General features: G+C 35.9%; 2 protein-coding genes across 2 annotated transcripts; both read left to right on the top strand.

Moving 5' to 3' along the window:
* The first annotated feature begins 11,991 nt into the window (after nucleotides 1–11,991).
* On the top strand, nucleotides 11,992–12,444 carry LOC145089864 (uncharacterized). Its single transcript, XM_079028255.1, has one exon. It carries the CDS (start codon nucleotides 11,992–11,994, stop codon nucleotides 12,442–12,444), a length of 453 nt encoding a protein of 150 aa, XP_078884381.1.
* A 4,557-nt stretch (nucleotides 12,445–17,001) lies between these two features.
* On the top strand, nucleotides 17,002–17,858 carry LOC145087782 (uncharacterized). Its single transcript, XM_079025845.1, has one exon. The coding sequence runs from the start codon at nucleotides 17,122–17,124 to the stop codon at nucleotides 17,698–17,700; it is 579 nt and encodes a 192-aa protein (XP_078881971.1). The 5' UTR covers nucleotides 17,002–17,121; the 3' UTR covers nucleotides 17,701–17,858.

Genomic DNA, 17,858 nt, shown 5'->3' with positions numbered 1-17,858 from the left:
GAACCGGGTAGGTCGGGCACCCTAGAATTGTCCGGCAGTATGTATGCTATGTGATTGTATGGTATGTGGTACGATTGGGGAACTCACTAATCTTTGTGCTTACAGTTACAATTTTGGTTTCAGATACCTCTTCAACAAAGGGGAAGGAGTTGGCGCGGTAGTGGCACATCAGACACACACATCGTTTTCCGCACTATGAGTTATTCTGGAATTTGTACTCTGACATTATTATGTTTTTACGATTCGGTTTTTAGATACGAGACATGTTTTATGAAATGATATGATCGGTTGATATTTTGTTACAATTGTTTTGCAAATCACTTAATCAAAAATAAAATTTTTGGACGTGAAAATTGGGTCGTTACACAAAGCCCATTAATTATTCTAGTCCATTTGCTTGATCTTGGATGGCCCATTAATAACCTAATCATCAAAGCCCAATAGAAAGGCCCAACTTAAGGCCCAAGTGAATTTAGGGTTTCAAATAAAATGATGATTAGGGTTGAGTTTTCCTACTTAACCCATTAAGGACTTAATCCATTAAGTCAAATGTTGACTTAGGTTGATTGCAAATGATTATTAATTAATATTCTAAGTTCATTAATTAATCCCGATGCGATCCCGATAAATCCCAAATTAGGGTTTCATGGCATTAGGGTTTCCAACCCACATTAGCCCAATAGGCCTAATAGTAAGGTTCTTTGACCAATTAGGGTTCATTAGGCCTATTACGATTCCACTAGGCCATTAGGGTTTCGCTAAGCCCATTAGTCACATGCTTGGGCTTTTAGGTCCATGAAGCTTCATTGGGACCATTAGGGCTTACAAGGCCCATTAGGGTTTTAGTCCCTTGTCCAAACATCCCAAACTAGTCACTATCCAACAAGGCACACCGCCACCCGACACGGTGGCCGGTGGCGGCAGCCACCACCCTACGGTGGTGGTTTTTAATTTCTTTTCATTATTCCATTTTTACAATTTACAATGAAAATACCAAAATAAATGCACACACACTACACTAAAATAAACACATACACGTAACCACCCTTGTGGTGGCCAGTGGTGGCATGTGGTGGTAGCTACCACCTCACGGTGGTGGCGGTGGTGGCTTTTCCAACCAAACAAACCACCACAACCTTATGAAAATCGAGCACAGTTGGTATACTATGATACACACCCATACACAAACTCGTAGAGGTGGCTGGTGGTGTCAAGATCCGGCAGAAGGAAGGTTACACGGCGGCGGAAAGGTAATGGCCACCATGCTGCCATGGTGGTTTCCATGCTTTTCCGGTCAATTAGAGAGCATGAACGTGCCCACGAACACAAGCTGAACAAAGGAAACACTCCCAAACACAGCCACTTCACGGTGGCTCATGCCAATCGGAGGGAAAGGCAATGAAACAGCCTCCTCGATGGTTGAACAGGCGATAGCGGCGGCAACTAGTTGCACTCATGACGACGGATGGCGGGCAGCAACAACGTCTATCGACGACGAAGAAGTGAAGGTGGCGATTGATCGTGGTTGTGCCAGCAGCAGGTTCGTGGTTGACTTTGGTGGCTGAGCGACTCCATGTTGGCAACTAGATTGGTCACGGGTGGCGGCTTAACATCTTCAAAGGCAGCAGACGATGCCGGTGGTGAAGGCATATGGGTGGCAACAACGTCGGAGACGGAGAGGTAGGGGATAAATTGCAGCTGCCACTTCTTTTAGAGTTAGGTTTTACCATGCGACGGGTTTTATACCCTGAACCCTATACAATTTATCCCAAAATGCCAGGATTAACCCTCCATTTCTCTTTTCTTTCAAACTAAGGCCATAATTTACTCTTCCCACCCCTGCTCACATAATTCCTTTCAAATTTAGTGTGACATTCCCATTTTTATGGCCAGAAAAGACCGATTTTTGTTTATGCTTTATAAAAATCAGAGTACCTCTTTTAATAAAAATGTTGTGGAATTTGTTCCCAGTAAAACATGATAAATACGTTATCAAAGCATTTCCGAAGAAAAGTATTTTTAATCGTTTTAAAACACTTGGGATGTCATCGTCAATACCGAAACATAAGCATAAACAGAACTTACATTCATTATCACTAGTGATTTATATTTCCTTAATCTCTCAATGTAATCTGACTTCATATCAACACCTGTGATATAAATAAACTGAGTGGGTCAGGTTGGGAAACCTAGTGAGTACATAGGGATTTCAATCCCACAATGTTATATCATATATATAATTTAGAACTCACAAAATATACAATTTCACCATATATATATATATATATATATATATATATATATATATATATATATATATATATATATATATATATATATATATATATATAAGAAACTCTTACCCTACCCTATTAATCCTTACAACAAGACTATCCATACTCTCAGACCTTAAATTTTACCCCATACTCTCGGATCTAATTCATGCTCTCGGATCAATAATTGTACCCATTCCATATTCTCAGATCAGGGACAAGTGTCTATGTGTAAATCCATACTCCCTGATTAACGACGAATAACTATGTCCTATCCATACTATCGGATTGAGGACGACTGACTATGTCTTAATCCATACTTCCGGACTAAGGACAACTGACTATGTCTTAATCCGTACTCCCGGATTAATGACAGTTCACTATGTCTAATCCATACTTTCGGACTAGGGACAATGATTGTGTCTAATCCATGCTCCCGGATCAATGACATATACTAAAGTTCTATTCTCTAAGTATAAATCACTTGTACTCGTAAGAAAATACTACCCAATATTCCTCATAATTAATTTAGGTTTACTCTTTATCCTAAATCATCATATATAATCAGGTATGTTCTTTAACACGTATTTCAGGCAACATCAATTAACCCGTACATAAACATATAATTAATACTTTATTAAATACTTGTATCAAAATCATGTTCATGAAAGGGACTATGCACTCACATGAGAAGGTGGTGACTCGGCACTCGAACAGCACTTCGTTACTCTCAACACAGTTTTCATCGGACAAAACCTAGTATCATTACCACTAGAGTTTAGTCTAATATTCACCGAGACTAGATATAGTCTAGCTATTATTATTATTATTATATAAGCGTTAAACAATAATTATATAACCCATAATAATAGCCAAAGTACTTATTATAAGTTTCTAATAACGTTACTATGATTAAATAAAAGCTATATTAAAAATAGCGTAGGCGTAGCTCACTTACAGCGGGTTTTCTCGAAAACCGGGCTTCGCTGGAGCAACGTTCCCAAGCCGAAAGGCTCTTTTCTCGGGGCTTCGGGAGCCTCAGGACTTCCTTTGGGTGCTAGGGGATTTACCTAGACTTTAGAGGGGGGGGGGGTGGGGAGGCTAGAAAGAGAAAGTAGAGAGAGAAAGTGGAAGAGGAAAGGTGTAAGAATGAATGGAACCCGACACCTTTATTTATAGGTTGAATTCTTGATGGAATCACCGAGTCAGTTCACTAACTCGCCGAGTCGTTGCCACGTGTCATCACCTGATGGCTTTTCTTGGGGAGAAAGCCTTGGTCCATATTCAGCCACGTCACCCCTTTTGCAGCAGCACCCTGCCGACTTCTAAACCCCGTAAATTTTGTATATGAGCTCTGTTTTCGACGTTCTTTCTTTCCACGCGTAGGTAAAAACAAGATCTACAACTTTCATTTAGACTCTATTGGCTAATTATCGACCGGTCTTAAATTTAACATTAAGAGGAGATTAGATTATTAAATGACCACGAAAAATTCGTAACTCCTTCATATGGACTCCGTTTTCGTCTGTCTTTTTACCATTGAGTTCCTATTAATGAGATCCTCAACTCTCATTAAGGTTGCGTAATCCAAAAACCGCTCGAACTAAAATTTGAGTTTCGGGCCGTGCACTGCTATGCCAAATCTTAGAAAAATCATAACTTCCTCATACGAAGTCAGATTTAGGCGTTCTTTTTTTGTATGTTCTCGGTTTAACATATACTACAAATTTTGTTTAGATAACTAAGGCTAAAAAGTCCTCTATCGTAAATTCACTATTTACGTCTCCCGGTGCCGTGCCAGTTTTGCCGTAAAACTTTGACGAGCCATAACTTCTTCGTTATAACTCGGATTTCGGCGTTCTTTATATGTACAGAACCCTTGAGACATATTCTAAAACTTGGTTAAGATTATTTATTCTAAATAATCTTTTGTCGAAAAGTCATTTTCGACCCCTATTATCTCTAAATTGACTAGCCCGGATCTATGGACGTTACATTTAGTCCCACAGTTACCATTCAGCCCTTCCTTTACAATTTATTCTCAAATAAAGTCCATATGCTACCCTTTTAACCCCCAACCTTCAAAACTCTTATAAATTGAGTCCGAAATTTACCATTTTAACCCTTGCTTCAATAATCTATCCATTTTAAGTCCCAATAATTTACCGAGTGGTCCCTCTCTTCATAAATATTTACCCAGCCAATTCGGAACATACATTTTAACTCCCGAATTCTAAAATTTCAACCTTTGGCTTCCGAAAACCAACACCGTGCTATATAATTATTAATTTTAGGGCTATTATATAATCATTAATTAATTTATTTATTTATTAAATAAATAAACGGGGTGTCCCAACTCTTCCCCGCTTAAATTACTTTTTGTCCTCAAAATCATTCCTTACCATTTCTTACGCCCCATACCAATCGAGTAATATGGTCACCATCCTGGGTACACCCTAGCCTTCCCAGGGTAGCCGTGTCCAATCTACGTAAGGCCCTAAAATCCGCAGGTGAACGAATTCCTCGCAACAAGCTCACATTTACTCCGTTTGAAATCTGCTGTCTTGAGATGGTCTAATCCCTGATAGACCACTCATACTGAATCATTATTGTTGAATCTAGTCTGTTTACCCCTCAACTAACGACTTAACTTCTGATAACTCGAGGTTCCCACTATAAAACAGGATCACAGACCTAATTATCTCTACAGATCACTTGTACCTGGCCAAGGCTCAGATACTCCTGTTGTGAGTGACTTGTCACTCCTCAAATCATCTAGCTATTCCATCCTTACTCGCAACCTAAAGCACAAATGCTAACACTGCCCAAACGTTGAAACTACTCGAACATTGAACTGCCTGAAGCAATATGCTGCTACATAGTTGCTTCCCAAAATCTATCAAGACCTCCTTGGTCTCTATTCATTCGCAATTCATCTGAATTTCCGGGTCCCGACCTGATCGCTGAGCTAAAAGTACTCCCACTTAGTCATTTCACACGACTTCTGAACAAAATCCTTCTCTGGACTAGTTGCCACTAGTTATCATGTCACTAAGGCTCTAACAACCTCCTGATCCAGCCGGTCAGGTACATGCGTCGAATCCTGACGTGACCAAATCCAAGGCTAAAAGTGATTGCCACCTAACTAATGGTAGCCGTATATAACAAGCAACCTTAAGCAATTCATTGCTTCCTCGATCTCAAAACTACAGTGGCGTTCCTACAGGCTTATCACTGGCTCAACCAGATCTAAGCCATCTGGGAAATTGAGAAATCCAATCTGTGGATTTCCATATCCTCACTGCTGCCCCCGAACTGGTGGGTACGACTGTTCCTTTCGCGTCCTAACAACGCACTATTGCTATCTACCAACCTAGTGAATGCTATGGCTACACTCGCTGACTTACAACACTCTATCACTATCTGGTTGCTAGTGAATGCTACGGCTACACCCGTAGACTTACAACACTCTAACACTATCTGGTTGCTAGTGAATGCTACAACTACACCCGCAGACTTACAACACTCTAGCACTAACTGGCGGCTAGTGAATGCTACGGCTCCCCCGTAGTCTTACAACACTTCCATACCAACTGACCATTAGTGAATGTTACGGCTCCCCCGTAGTCTTACAACACTTAAGTCCTGACTAACCATTAGTGAATGCTACGACTCCCCCGTAGTCTTACAACACTTTCATCCTAACACAAACATAGCCTAAAACCTTACCCATGACCTATTGATTCGAAAGGCATACAGAGTCAAGCACGCACTCCACCGAACACTCGAGCTGAACTCCATTCATGACTGGAGCCCCAACCTGTCTCCCCAAATTCTGTTATCAAGCCCCCAAGAAGACGCGGTTCACATGACGGGGAGTCTTACCGGACTCCAAACTCGCACAACCCTCGAACCAAATAACCACTTGGGCTGCCAATTTCAAACAAAGAAAATAAAACACAAACACACATATAAAGACAAACTCTATATCCATGTACAAAAAATTATCATTGTGTCCCTGGACTATCAAAATAAAGCATATTCAAACAAATAAAATTAATGAAATTTAGGTTTCAAATAAGATTTTAGTAAGGACATATCTCGATTTTATAACTCACATGTATGAATCAAAATATTCCAAGGAAAACAATATAAAATATTGAAGATCTTGATAAGTAAATGAATAGGGTATTTCTCAGTATTTATTTATTGTCTTTGTTGGAATCTGAAATTAGTCAAAAATGTTTAAGCTAACATATAAAATTAAAAATCCCTCATGTTCATGAAGAGTTTGTTTATATTCAAGTGACTTATGAAGGAGCTGGTGAAAAAGGGTATCAGGGAGAAATGTTTCACGTTGGGAATGAAAAGAAAGAAACATAATCAGTATTTCAACCATCATTTGTATGCTTTCTTTTATAATCTCTAGCAACCATCATTTGTTACTCAGAATCAGTTCTGGAAGAAGGGTACAATAGTCATTTATATATATATATATATATATATATATATATATATATATATATATATACACTTCAGATAGTTCATTCAACACTTAATGGGAACGAAAATTACGATTATGTCCCTGTACAGAAAATAAAAAAACTGGAATATATGAATTATATTTCAAAAGAAACCATTGTATAATTCAAAACAAAACACTGTATAATCGCACTTGGCAAGTAAGACCCTTATGTACTATTGCAAACGACAACATAGTTACCCATTTAATTGATTTATTCAATGCTTTTCGGAAGGAACCAAAAGGATAGCCAACGACCTATAGCCCTAAGAGACTGATGTATAAATATGCTCTGCAATTTGCAAATTGTAGAGCTAATTCTTACAGTTACATACAACTATTATATTGTATTACAAGTCTTTATACTAATCCATGATTAAAAACAACAACATTCAAGAACGTTGAGTGTACCAAACAGATTATGCAAAAGTCGGAGTATCTTCAGGCGTACAGGTTGTTGGTCTTCTTTCCTGCGGAGGGCCGTATTTCGTAAAGGAACGATTATTCAATATGTATGAAGTTTATATAGAATAGAATATAATTTAAATGAGTAATAAAATCAAATTAATTACAATTGATATCATACCATATATAAGAAAATCGGATACCATAATAAACTGCTATTAATCGGGTATGTAACTTAAACATGTACAATTGTATTCTTTGAATATAATGAATTGATTTATTGAATAGAAGGTGAAAAAAAACTGTAACGACCGAAAAATTTCAACCAATTTAAACTTTTCAAAAACAACCCGATTTCATTAAATTATCACAAAAAGGTTTTCAATACAATTAAATTAAAGTATTCCCAAAATCACGTCACATCATAAACACGAGGAGCGGTACGATCACGCCTTCGCCTTGCCACGGTCACCTGAAGAACCTGAAAAACATAAAACCACAACTGTAAACCCGAAAGCTTAGTGAGATATCCCCAAAATACCAACCACATATACCATACACGCATAACATGCCATATCATATCCGTTCACAGAACAGCCATGCACTTCGGGTCTACTGTGTGACTGGTCCGCTGCATCGGCCAACAGTCCACCTGGTCCACCCTCCGAGTCTAGCCATATACATCGAGTCTGCAGAGTGATTGGTCCGCCCGCACCGGGCCTTCAATCCACCCGTTCCACTCTCTGAGTCTACAGTATGACTGGTCCGCCCGCACCGGGCCTTCAGTCGGCCTGGTCCACTCTCTGAGCCTCGGCACGTCTGGTTCGCCCTCTTGGGGCCTACAGCCTATCCGGACAGCTCGCTGGGCCTTCGGGACAACCGGTCCGCCCTGGGTATCTTGGCCTACAGCACAAAGCAGGACCCGCCTCAACCCAACCCCAGTCCAAACAATCATGTGCACATAAACATACAATCATATAACAATTCACAGTCAACAAACTGATCAAACAGATCACATAACATATCATCATCCTAACCATGATACCGACCTAACCGGTCACTAGCATAGCATCACCCTACATCTCAGGATACCGACCTCAACATGTCTCTAACATATACCATCCTAGCTACCAGGATACAACATATCAAGTAATAACATAACAACAAATACCCGAATCTCAATCCGATAAAGGGCCGGCCTTGGTGCCGTAGACCCGGTTGATATAGTGAGGATAACTCACCTCGAAACTGCCGACTGAACAGATAACCCAAGCTGCCCGATCACTGATATGATCTCCACCACTAGCCAACCACCAAAATACTGAACTTAAAACAATATCCAACAATTACCAAAATGCCCCTGGACGTCAACTGGTCAACCCTTGGTCAAAGTCAAAGTCAACCCCTGACCGACTCTACTCGCCGAGTCAACCCGATGACTCGCCGAGTCCCCATGCCCAGAACTTTCCTCAATCCGCGACTCAACTCGCCAAGTCACCCCGAGACTCGCCAAGTCCAACAACTCTGAGTCCTTCCTCACTCGACTCACCGAGTCATACCTTGACTCACCGATTCACAGCTTAACCAGAAGAAACTTAAACCTCACGACCAGACTCGCCGAGTCCAAGAACAGACTCGTCGAGTCTAAGGCTATCTTCAACCTACTCGTCGAGTTGTTCTTCTAACTCACCGAGTTCCAGTCCATCTTCAAGCAACTCGTAGAGTACACCTTTGTGACTCGCCGAGTGCCTCTAGATCTCATTCCAAACAGAACCTTCCAGGCCATGCAATTGATCCAAAACGTAGATCTAGCCTCCTACAACCCATCCATCACGTAAAGTGGCGAACTTTACGTGAATCCAAAGAGATCTAGGCATTTTACACTTTAGGGTTTGGGTTTGGGACAAGATAGCTTCACCAATCACTTATCAACAGGGACTTTATGCAATTTTGGATCACCACTACTCCAGATCTGAGGTAGCATCCTCAGATCCATCTTCCAATCCCGAAATGACTCATGAAATCCTCCAAAAACCCCAAAACAACCACCATGGATGACAATAAGGGATAAAGGGTTCAAGACAGAGGATTCTTACCCCAAAGATGAGCCTAAACTGATGTAGACTTCAGATCCACAAGCCCTCTTGGTGCTATCCTCGAATTCCTCCAATTTCTCTTCACAAATTCCCTCTTCCAAGCTTCAATCCTCTCAATAATGGAGTTTCTCACAATTAGGGTTTTCTTTGGAACTCTCAGGGTAAATAGAGGATGAAGAGAAGGCATAACATCCTTTAAATAGGGGGCAAACCCCGAAGATTAGGGTTTTCCTCGCCCAGCACCAACTTGATGAGTCCAGCCGCCGACTCGCCGAGTTGGCCACTTAACACGCGACCAAAGTCGCAACTCTACTCGCCGAGTCCATCCATGGACTCGCCGAGTTGCCCTTATACATTTTCACTTTGAACCCTGAACTTGCACTCCTGAACTCGGGATGTTACAAAAACAAAGCGTGATTATTGAATATAAAGGTGAAACAAAAGAGGAGCAAAATTGGTATTTAACTTTGGCAGAATTGAGTGGTTTTGAAGGGACGCATGGAAGACTAGTTTTGTTTATTAGAGAGGGAGATTTTATTTTTATTATCTAATTACTTCATTCTAACCATGTTTCTCTTATTCTAACGACCGATGTCATGATTTACATTCATACACTAAACTCATGTGGTTTGATACGGGTCAGATGGCATTGACGAGATTAATATTTTTTTTTTAGAATTTGGGATAATACTGTAAAGGGAAAACTGCAATAAAGTCCTTACATATTGGTCTTATAATTGATTTAGTCCATATATTTATTTTTTATTCAATTAAGTCTCAAATATCGGTAATCGTATTCAATTTAACCCTTTGACCCGGTCAACAGGTCATCCAACTTTCAAAAATTACATTTTTGGCCCATATTTTAAATTTTTTTACAAATTTGGTCCAAAATTTACACTTTTGACCTGAATTATAAATTTTGTTACAAATTCGGTCCAAACATTACCCTTTTTGCCCAAATTTTAGAATTTTATTATGAACTCATCCTAACTTTAGTTTTTTTTACAACCTTTTTTCTCAAAAAAATTTTCTAATATGTTTTTTCTTTATAAAATCATATTAATACAAAAAAAACGTATTTTCACATAAAAATCTTATATTTTCTACATAAAAACTTTTAAAATTTTTTTTTGTATATGAAATATCTAGTTATAAAAATATATATTTATTAAGTATATAAATATATACAGATTCGTTTTTATAAAAAAATGTATACAAAAACTTATTTTACAAAAAAAATGTATACAAACACGTATCACCTTTATATATATATATATATATATATATATATATATATATATATATATATATATATATATATATATATATATATATATATATAGGTGGGTATCTATATTTTTTTTTACAAAATCGTGTTTGTTTTTTTTTTATAAAAACGTGTTTAAATAAATTTTTTATATAATACGTGTTTGTATATATTTTATAAAATCGTGTTTGTATACATTTGATAGAATATATACGAACAAGTATTATATAAAAAAGTATTAAAATAAGTTTTTATAAAAAAAATGTAAACAAACACGATTTTATAAAAAAAATATATAGATAAAATAGGTGTTTGTGTACATTTTTTTATAAAAACGGATTTGTATATATTTATATACTTATTAAATATTTAGTTTTATAACTAGATATTCATATAAAAAAAAGTTTTTATATAGAAAATATAAAATTTTTAAGTGAAAATACGTTTTTTTTTTCTATAAGTATGATTTTATAAAGAAAAGACATATTAGAAACAATTCTTTGAGAAAAAAAAGTTGTAAAAAAAACTAAAGTTAGGATGAATTCATAATAAAATTCTAAAATTTGGGCAAAAAAGGTAAAGTTTGGACCAAATTTGTAACAAAATTTAAAATCTGGGCCAAAAGTGTAAATTTTAGACCAAATTTGTAATAAATTTTGAAATCTGAGTCAAAAATGTAATTTTTGAAACTTGGGTGACTTGTTGACCGTGTTAAAAGGTTAAATTGAATACGATTACCGGTATTTAGGATTTAATTGAATAAAAAAATATAAAGACTAAATTAATTATAAGGTTAATATATAGGGACTTTGATACAGTTCTCCCATATTATAAAGTCATTTAATGAAGTAGAACTGGATTGAATATATGTGGCTACAATTTACAATACAAATAAACAAAAGTTAATTTGTAAATATAAATGATGCGTGCAAGCATTTTAATTTTATAAAAAAATTCAAAATTTTTGAGAACTTTTAGCTTTTAATTGTATAAAAAAAATTCAGATTTAACGTAATGTTTTGTTTGATAATACAAATTTTTATCCTTGTTTTAAACAAAAACGTATATAATCCAAAAGCAAGTTCAAAATTTAAAATAACTTTTAGATTTTGAAGATTATGTAAATTTATATATTTAAAATCTTTCTGCATAAATAAAAACTTAAAAAGTAAAGATAAGACGATCTTTACTAAAGATAATACGATCTTTTCTACTTCTAAGTTCCAACTTTTATTTTCCTATTGCTTTGTTTCAACTACGAAAGAAAATAGAGAAATTAATGTACAAGATTTGCAACACAAAGTACTAGTCAAATCTTGTGGAACACGACAGTTGACCAACCAAACCACCTTCTTCCCCAAGTTAATCGCCTTCTTCACCAATCTAACCTCCTCGTTCTCTTTTATTCTTCTATAAAACCACGCAATGCAGTTCTGGACCAAAACTCACTACCTCACATACGCCATAACCACCGTACCAATGAAGAGGGAGGGTCGTCAACACGGCTTTGTTCGGAGCTACATCATCTTCCCGACTCCCTTATCTCAACAGAGACGCGTAAAGACGGTAGATTCTGCCTCCGTTGCCGGTTTGTTCACGAAGGTGTCAAGGAAGCCAACAAATCAGTCCAAGTTCACCGGGAAATGTGGTAAGGCACGATGCATCGGTTGTCATATCCATCCAGCTACTAAGTCAAAAGACAAGACCAAGGGCACCATGAAGTTGAGATCAATCGGATCTGATCACGGAATAATTGGTTATCCTTCTGGTACTTCAGCTACCGTCGTATTAGCTTATTTAGCTAGCAATGCATGTTATGATGGTGATGACGATGAATATGATGGTGCAATTGAGGACTGTGACTATGATTACAGATGATCATTGTATGAGTTATTGTGACTTAGGATTGCCTTGGGGAGAAGGAGATGTGGAAGAGTATGGGGATGATGATTGATATCTGGTTGAAGATATTCAACAGTAGTTCAATTCTTCAGTCCATTTGACAAAAATGGGATAATCATATCATATAATGATAATTTTCAGTCCAATTGATCAAAAATGGGATCATCATATCATATATCATGTTTATCTTAAAAGGTATGATTCGTGTACTCGTTTCTAATTTATAAAATAATGGAGTCAAATATTCATCAAAACCTGTTTGATCTACGGTGTAGTTGTATTTTTATATATCATTGTCTTTGATGCTCAATTCGATTATTACTATTTTACTATTTATAAGAACTTAAGAAGATTTAGTAGCGTATATTGTCGGGCTTTTTGTTTCGATAACTTGTAAATGAAAATGTGCAATTTCCATGAAACGAATGAAGTACACAAGTTAAATACAAGAACTATAATGCGCAAGTTTCATGAAACATATATTTTGTGTTTGATTTACCATTGAGCTTTTTTTAGATTATTCAAAAAAACACAATCTAAGAAAGTGATGGATAGCATATTTTCATCCCCTTCTTCATATATCCCTTAATTCTTTTCTTACACTCTCTACGTTAGATTTGTTCTTGTCAAACCAATCTTTCGGGAAGTGGAAACTACATATCGTACCTTATGGGAATCTTGGCTCCCTTAGTGTATGTATTTTCCAAGAAGATTGCATGGTCCAAATCATTTTAACCTGAATGAAAAGGTTTATTAGAGAGTACGGACACATATATGATGTTCCAAATTTCAAACCAAAAATTATATTTTCAAATAAAGATAAACATGCAAATCTTATTCTTAAAAAGTGTAATAAACAACCATTTGTTTAAGTTTGACGATTCATAATCGAAAACCAGAGTAATAATAAGATATTGAAATCAAATAGGTGGAAGTTTTGAAAATGTCCATGGATGCGATGCAATCAAACCATGCTCTTCCTTTTGATGCAATCAAACCATGTTCTTCCTTTTGTTTCCAGAACAACCTGAAAACATTTAAACTTAAACAAGTATTCACAAAGCTTAGTGAATTCTTCAATATATCACATACCCATGTGTATGTTATGATTTCACCATTGTTTTACACTCACATCCATTGCTACAGTCACACTCAGTCTTTCATGTTATGATCTCATTATAGTCTTTCATGCAAATGCTATGACCCCTTCATAGTGTTACATACAAGTCTTATGGCTACACTATAGTCTTTCATACAAATGTTATGGACCTACCATAATCTTTCATATAAGTGTTATGGCCCCACCATAGTCTTTCATACAAAAGGTCACAAAGACAATTTATCATACCATGAAACATAGTGCAGTGATAAAACTTATTTGATGCTAACAACTGCAGACTCACAAACTCAGAGGAATAAACAGCTAACATGAACCACCTATAATCCAATAGATATCCAACCTCAGTATATAGCTCAAACCTATCAAGTTTGACACAAAAGTCAAACCGGTCAAAATTCATCGGTCAAACTCTAAGTCAAAGTCAATGGTTAAAGGTCAGGCACACCATGACCCTTGACTTGACGTGTTGCACATCACAACATGACAATTTGTCAGGAAAACTTCAGAAGAGGTACCATGACCCTTAACCATGTGTGTCGAGCATACTAGCTTAACAACCTTCCTTGTAAGCACTTAACTTGTTAGAGTTTAATGGATTGACACATCATCATTTTACTTGCTATACAACTCTACATTAATTTTCCTACAATGCATTGAACTCAATATAGTTCAATGGAATATATATTTAATAATTAAAAGGTTTCATTTTCCCATTCAAGAGTTCAATGGCCATTAAATAGACTAGGGTTTGATGAGAGAATGCTCTCTGAAGATGGAGGTTGAGATATAACGAACCCTATGAGTTTGTGCCATTAAATAGGCCCAAATCTTGAGGCTTCTAGGGCTTAGCCTATCAGGCCGAGCACGTTGTGCAACTCATTAATGTCACATCGCAACTCGAGCACACCTCGTCAGCAATGACAACACATTGCGCCTAGAGAAATTCCCAAAACTTAAACAATTAAAGTACATACCAGGAAATCAGATGTTACAACACATTAGTTTCTCACATTCCTCTTGCATGCACTTTCTCAGGAAAGTTAGACACTCGGGCAAATCCATCCCAACAAAGTCAACGTCAATGGATATAAACTTCCTACAATCAGAATACAATAATAGACGCCTTACAAAAATCCTTTAAAAGTTGTTTTCAACTTTAAAATATACATGATCCACATTCTCATTATTTTGGATCATTAACATTCCAGTTTAAAAGTTAAAACTACCTATTAGTTTTCCGATTGTATTAAGTATTTAAGGAGATCATGTAGCAAAGCTTCGTGTGCTTACTACTCTAGACGGTCCACAAAAACCTTATACATTTGATGATGTTCTTGTGCATTGTATCTCGAATACCAGTAACATTGGGATTGTCCCTCTAAATAAATGAAATATACAACGTTTTAATGAAGGATTGCACATCTACTTTTAGTGATCTGGAAAGGAAAATCTTTGCACATGTGTATTGCCTACTTCATCCATATGACCGAATGTCCAATTTTTAGTTTTGTCAAAGTGACAATATTGACACAATTTTGAAAAATTACACCCTTGTAACGTACAAAAAATAAATGAGGGATCATTTAAAACCAAAAGCAATAGATTGTTATCTTATAATGATATTATCCGTTCTGGAAATGTTCTTACCTCGCACAATGACGGAACATATTAAATGATCTATCATAATTTTTAAAAGCATGAAAAAAACTATTCCATTAAAATAAAAGGCTATGATTTTGAATAAGTAGGTATAATACGACAATATAAAACATATGTTAAATAATCTATTCATGACTTCCAAAAACGTGAAAAGACCATTTAGCAAAATGAGTTCAGGGTCTCATGAAAATGCTACTTAATAAGGAACTTGATCAAAGTATAATAAACTACCTGTTTGTATATATATATATATATATATATATATATATATATATATATATATATATATATATATATATATATATATATATATATAGAGAGAGAGAGAGAGAGAGAGAGAGAGAGTCAAGATCAAATAAGAAGAAAATTTTTGGTAGGAAAGTAAGAAATTTTTTTATATGCATATTTTCTTAGCAAAAAATAAAATGAATCATTAGATGATTCAAAAGTAAGATGATTCACAAAAAAAAATTCCGAAAAAAACACATTCATGATTCATTTTTAGGTAAATCAAGAAAAATTTTCACTTTTATGACAATTTTAGTGAATATAAAAAAAAAATATCATAAAAATGAATCATCGAAATATTTTTGTGGGATTTTTTTTGGTGAATCACCTTATTATTGATTCATTTATGATTCATTTGTTTTCTTTCGCCAAAAAAATAATTCGAATAAAAATTTCTTACCTTCTTACGAAAAAAAAATTCTTACCGGATCTATATATATATATATATATATATATATATATATATATATATATATATATATATATATATATATATATATATATATATATATATATATATTGATTAATCATGTAAAACAATGTATACACCTATCTCGTAAAAATGTGTTATACAAGGTGCATTTTGATATCATTTGTGAGAATTTATACAACATGTTAAATACTTGTGATGCTATCATTTCATTTTCTTTGTGCAAATTATTCGTCAAAAATATGCACTCGAGTGAATTTTGATATACTATAATGGTTCATATAAAAATGTAAAATAACAATAAAAAATTAGATTATACAGTGGGTTGCCATTTGCTTCACATTTCACAAATGTTATGTTAGAAGTAAATTACACGAATGGTCTCTATGATTTGGGGTAATTTGCACGTTTGGTCCCTAATTTATTTTTTTAATTCGAAAGGTCCCTACTATTTGTTTTTGTTACACACTTGGTCCCTACAGTTTGTTTTTGTTACGTGTTTGGTCCCTATTTTACTTAAAAAGACTATTATTTAATTAGGAAAAAATGATGAGATGGGTAAGGTAAGATGGAGGGGTGGGGTTGGGGGTGTATTGTTTAAATAAATTAAAAAATCATGGACAAAATAATATTTTTAGGTAAGATATAGACCAAAAACGTAACAAAAACAAATAATAGGGACCTTCCGAGTTAAAAAATTAAGTAAGAGACCGAACGTGCAAATTACCCTAAACCATAAGGACCATTCGGTTAATTTACTCTTATGTTACTAACTTTTGTTGGGACATATAAATCACATAATTTGATATTTTGTACTTATTATACCATAGCAACCACTACGATAGGTATAACTTGATTTGATACTTATGTGTATTCCACACAGGCTAATAATTATAGTAATAAAAATATGTGTAAGTAGCTTTTTTATTAAAATTTCGTATTTTTCGGAATCTTTTTTTATTAAAAAAATGTACAAATTTTGCAACACAAGGTACAAGTTAATCTTGTGGAGCAAGCACAGTTGACCTGCCAAACCACCTTCTTCCCCAAGTTAATTGCCTTCTTCAACAATCTAATCTCCTGTTTCATTCTTCTATAAAATCACGCAAAGCAATTCTGTACCTAACAACTTCTAGCTCTCTTAACGACCGTACCGATGAAGAGAGAGGGTCGTCAACACGGTGTTGTTCGGAGCTACATGATCCTGCCGACTACCTTGTCTCAACGGAAATACGTAAAGACGGTAGACTCCGCCTCCGTCGCCGGTATGTTCACCAAGGTATCAAGGAAGCCAACAAATCAGTCCAAGTTCACCGGGAAATGTGGTAAGGCACGATGCGTCGGTTGTCATATCCATCCGGCTACTAAGTCGAAAGACAAGGCCAAGGGCACCATGAAGTTGAGATCAATCGGATCTGATCCCGGATTAATTGGTTATCCTACTGGTACGTCGGCTACCGGCGTTTTAGCTGACTTATCTAGCGACGCAAGTTATGATGATGGCGATGAATATGATGGCGCAATTGAGGATTGTGACTATGATTACCATGAGGATACTAATTGTAACGTCGAAATTGGGATTGGACTTGCGTCGATTGTAACAGTGGAGCAAATTGGGGGTGAAGATAAAGATGATTGTATGAGTTATTGTGATGTAGGATTGTGTTGGGGAGAAGGAGATGCAGATGAGAATGGAGATGATGGATGGTATTTGGTTGGAGATATTCAGCAGTGATCCAATTTATATGATCAAAACTGGGGTCATCACTTCATCATAATGTTCTTCCTTGTTTATATTCGAAGGTATTATTCCTTTACTGGTTTCTAACTTGTACAATAATGTAATGGAGTCATAAATGTTTAATAAAATTGTTGATGCGTGTGTATTTTGTA

Source organism: Lactuca serriola, chromosome 2 (genome assembly GCF_051521515.1).
Source record: "Lactuca serriola cultivar US96UC23 chromosome 2, Lser_US96UC23_V15, whole genome shotgun sequence".
NCBI lineage: Eukaryota > Viridiplantae > Streptophyta > Magnoliopsida > Asterales > Asteraceae > Lactuca > Lactuca serriola.
The sequence above is the reverse complement of the archived record's forward strand: the minus strand, read 5'-3'. Positions and strand labels throughout refer to the sequence as shown.

What these genes read in the sequence shown, in the direction of transcription:
- LOC145089864 (XM_079028255.1), top strand. Translation starts at nt 11,992, where the DNA reads ATGCAGTTCTGGACCAAAACTCACTACCTCACATACGCCATAACCACC.
- LOC145087782 (XM_079025845.1), top strand. Translation starts at nt 17,122, where the DNA reads ATGAAGAGAGAGGGTCGTCAACACGGTGTTGTTCGGAGCTACATGATC.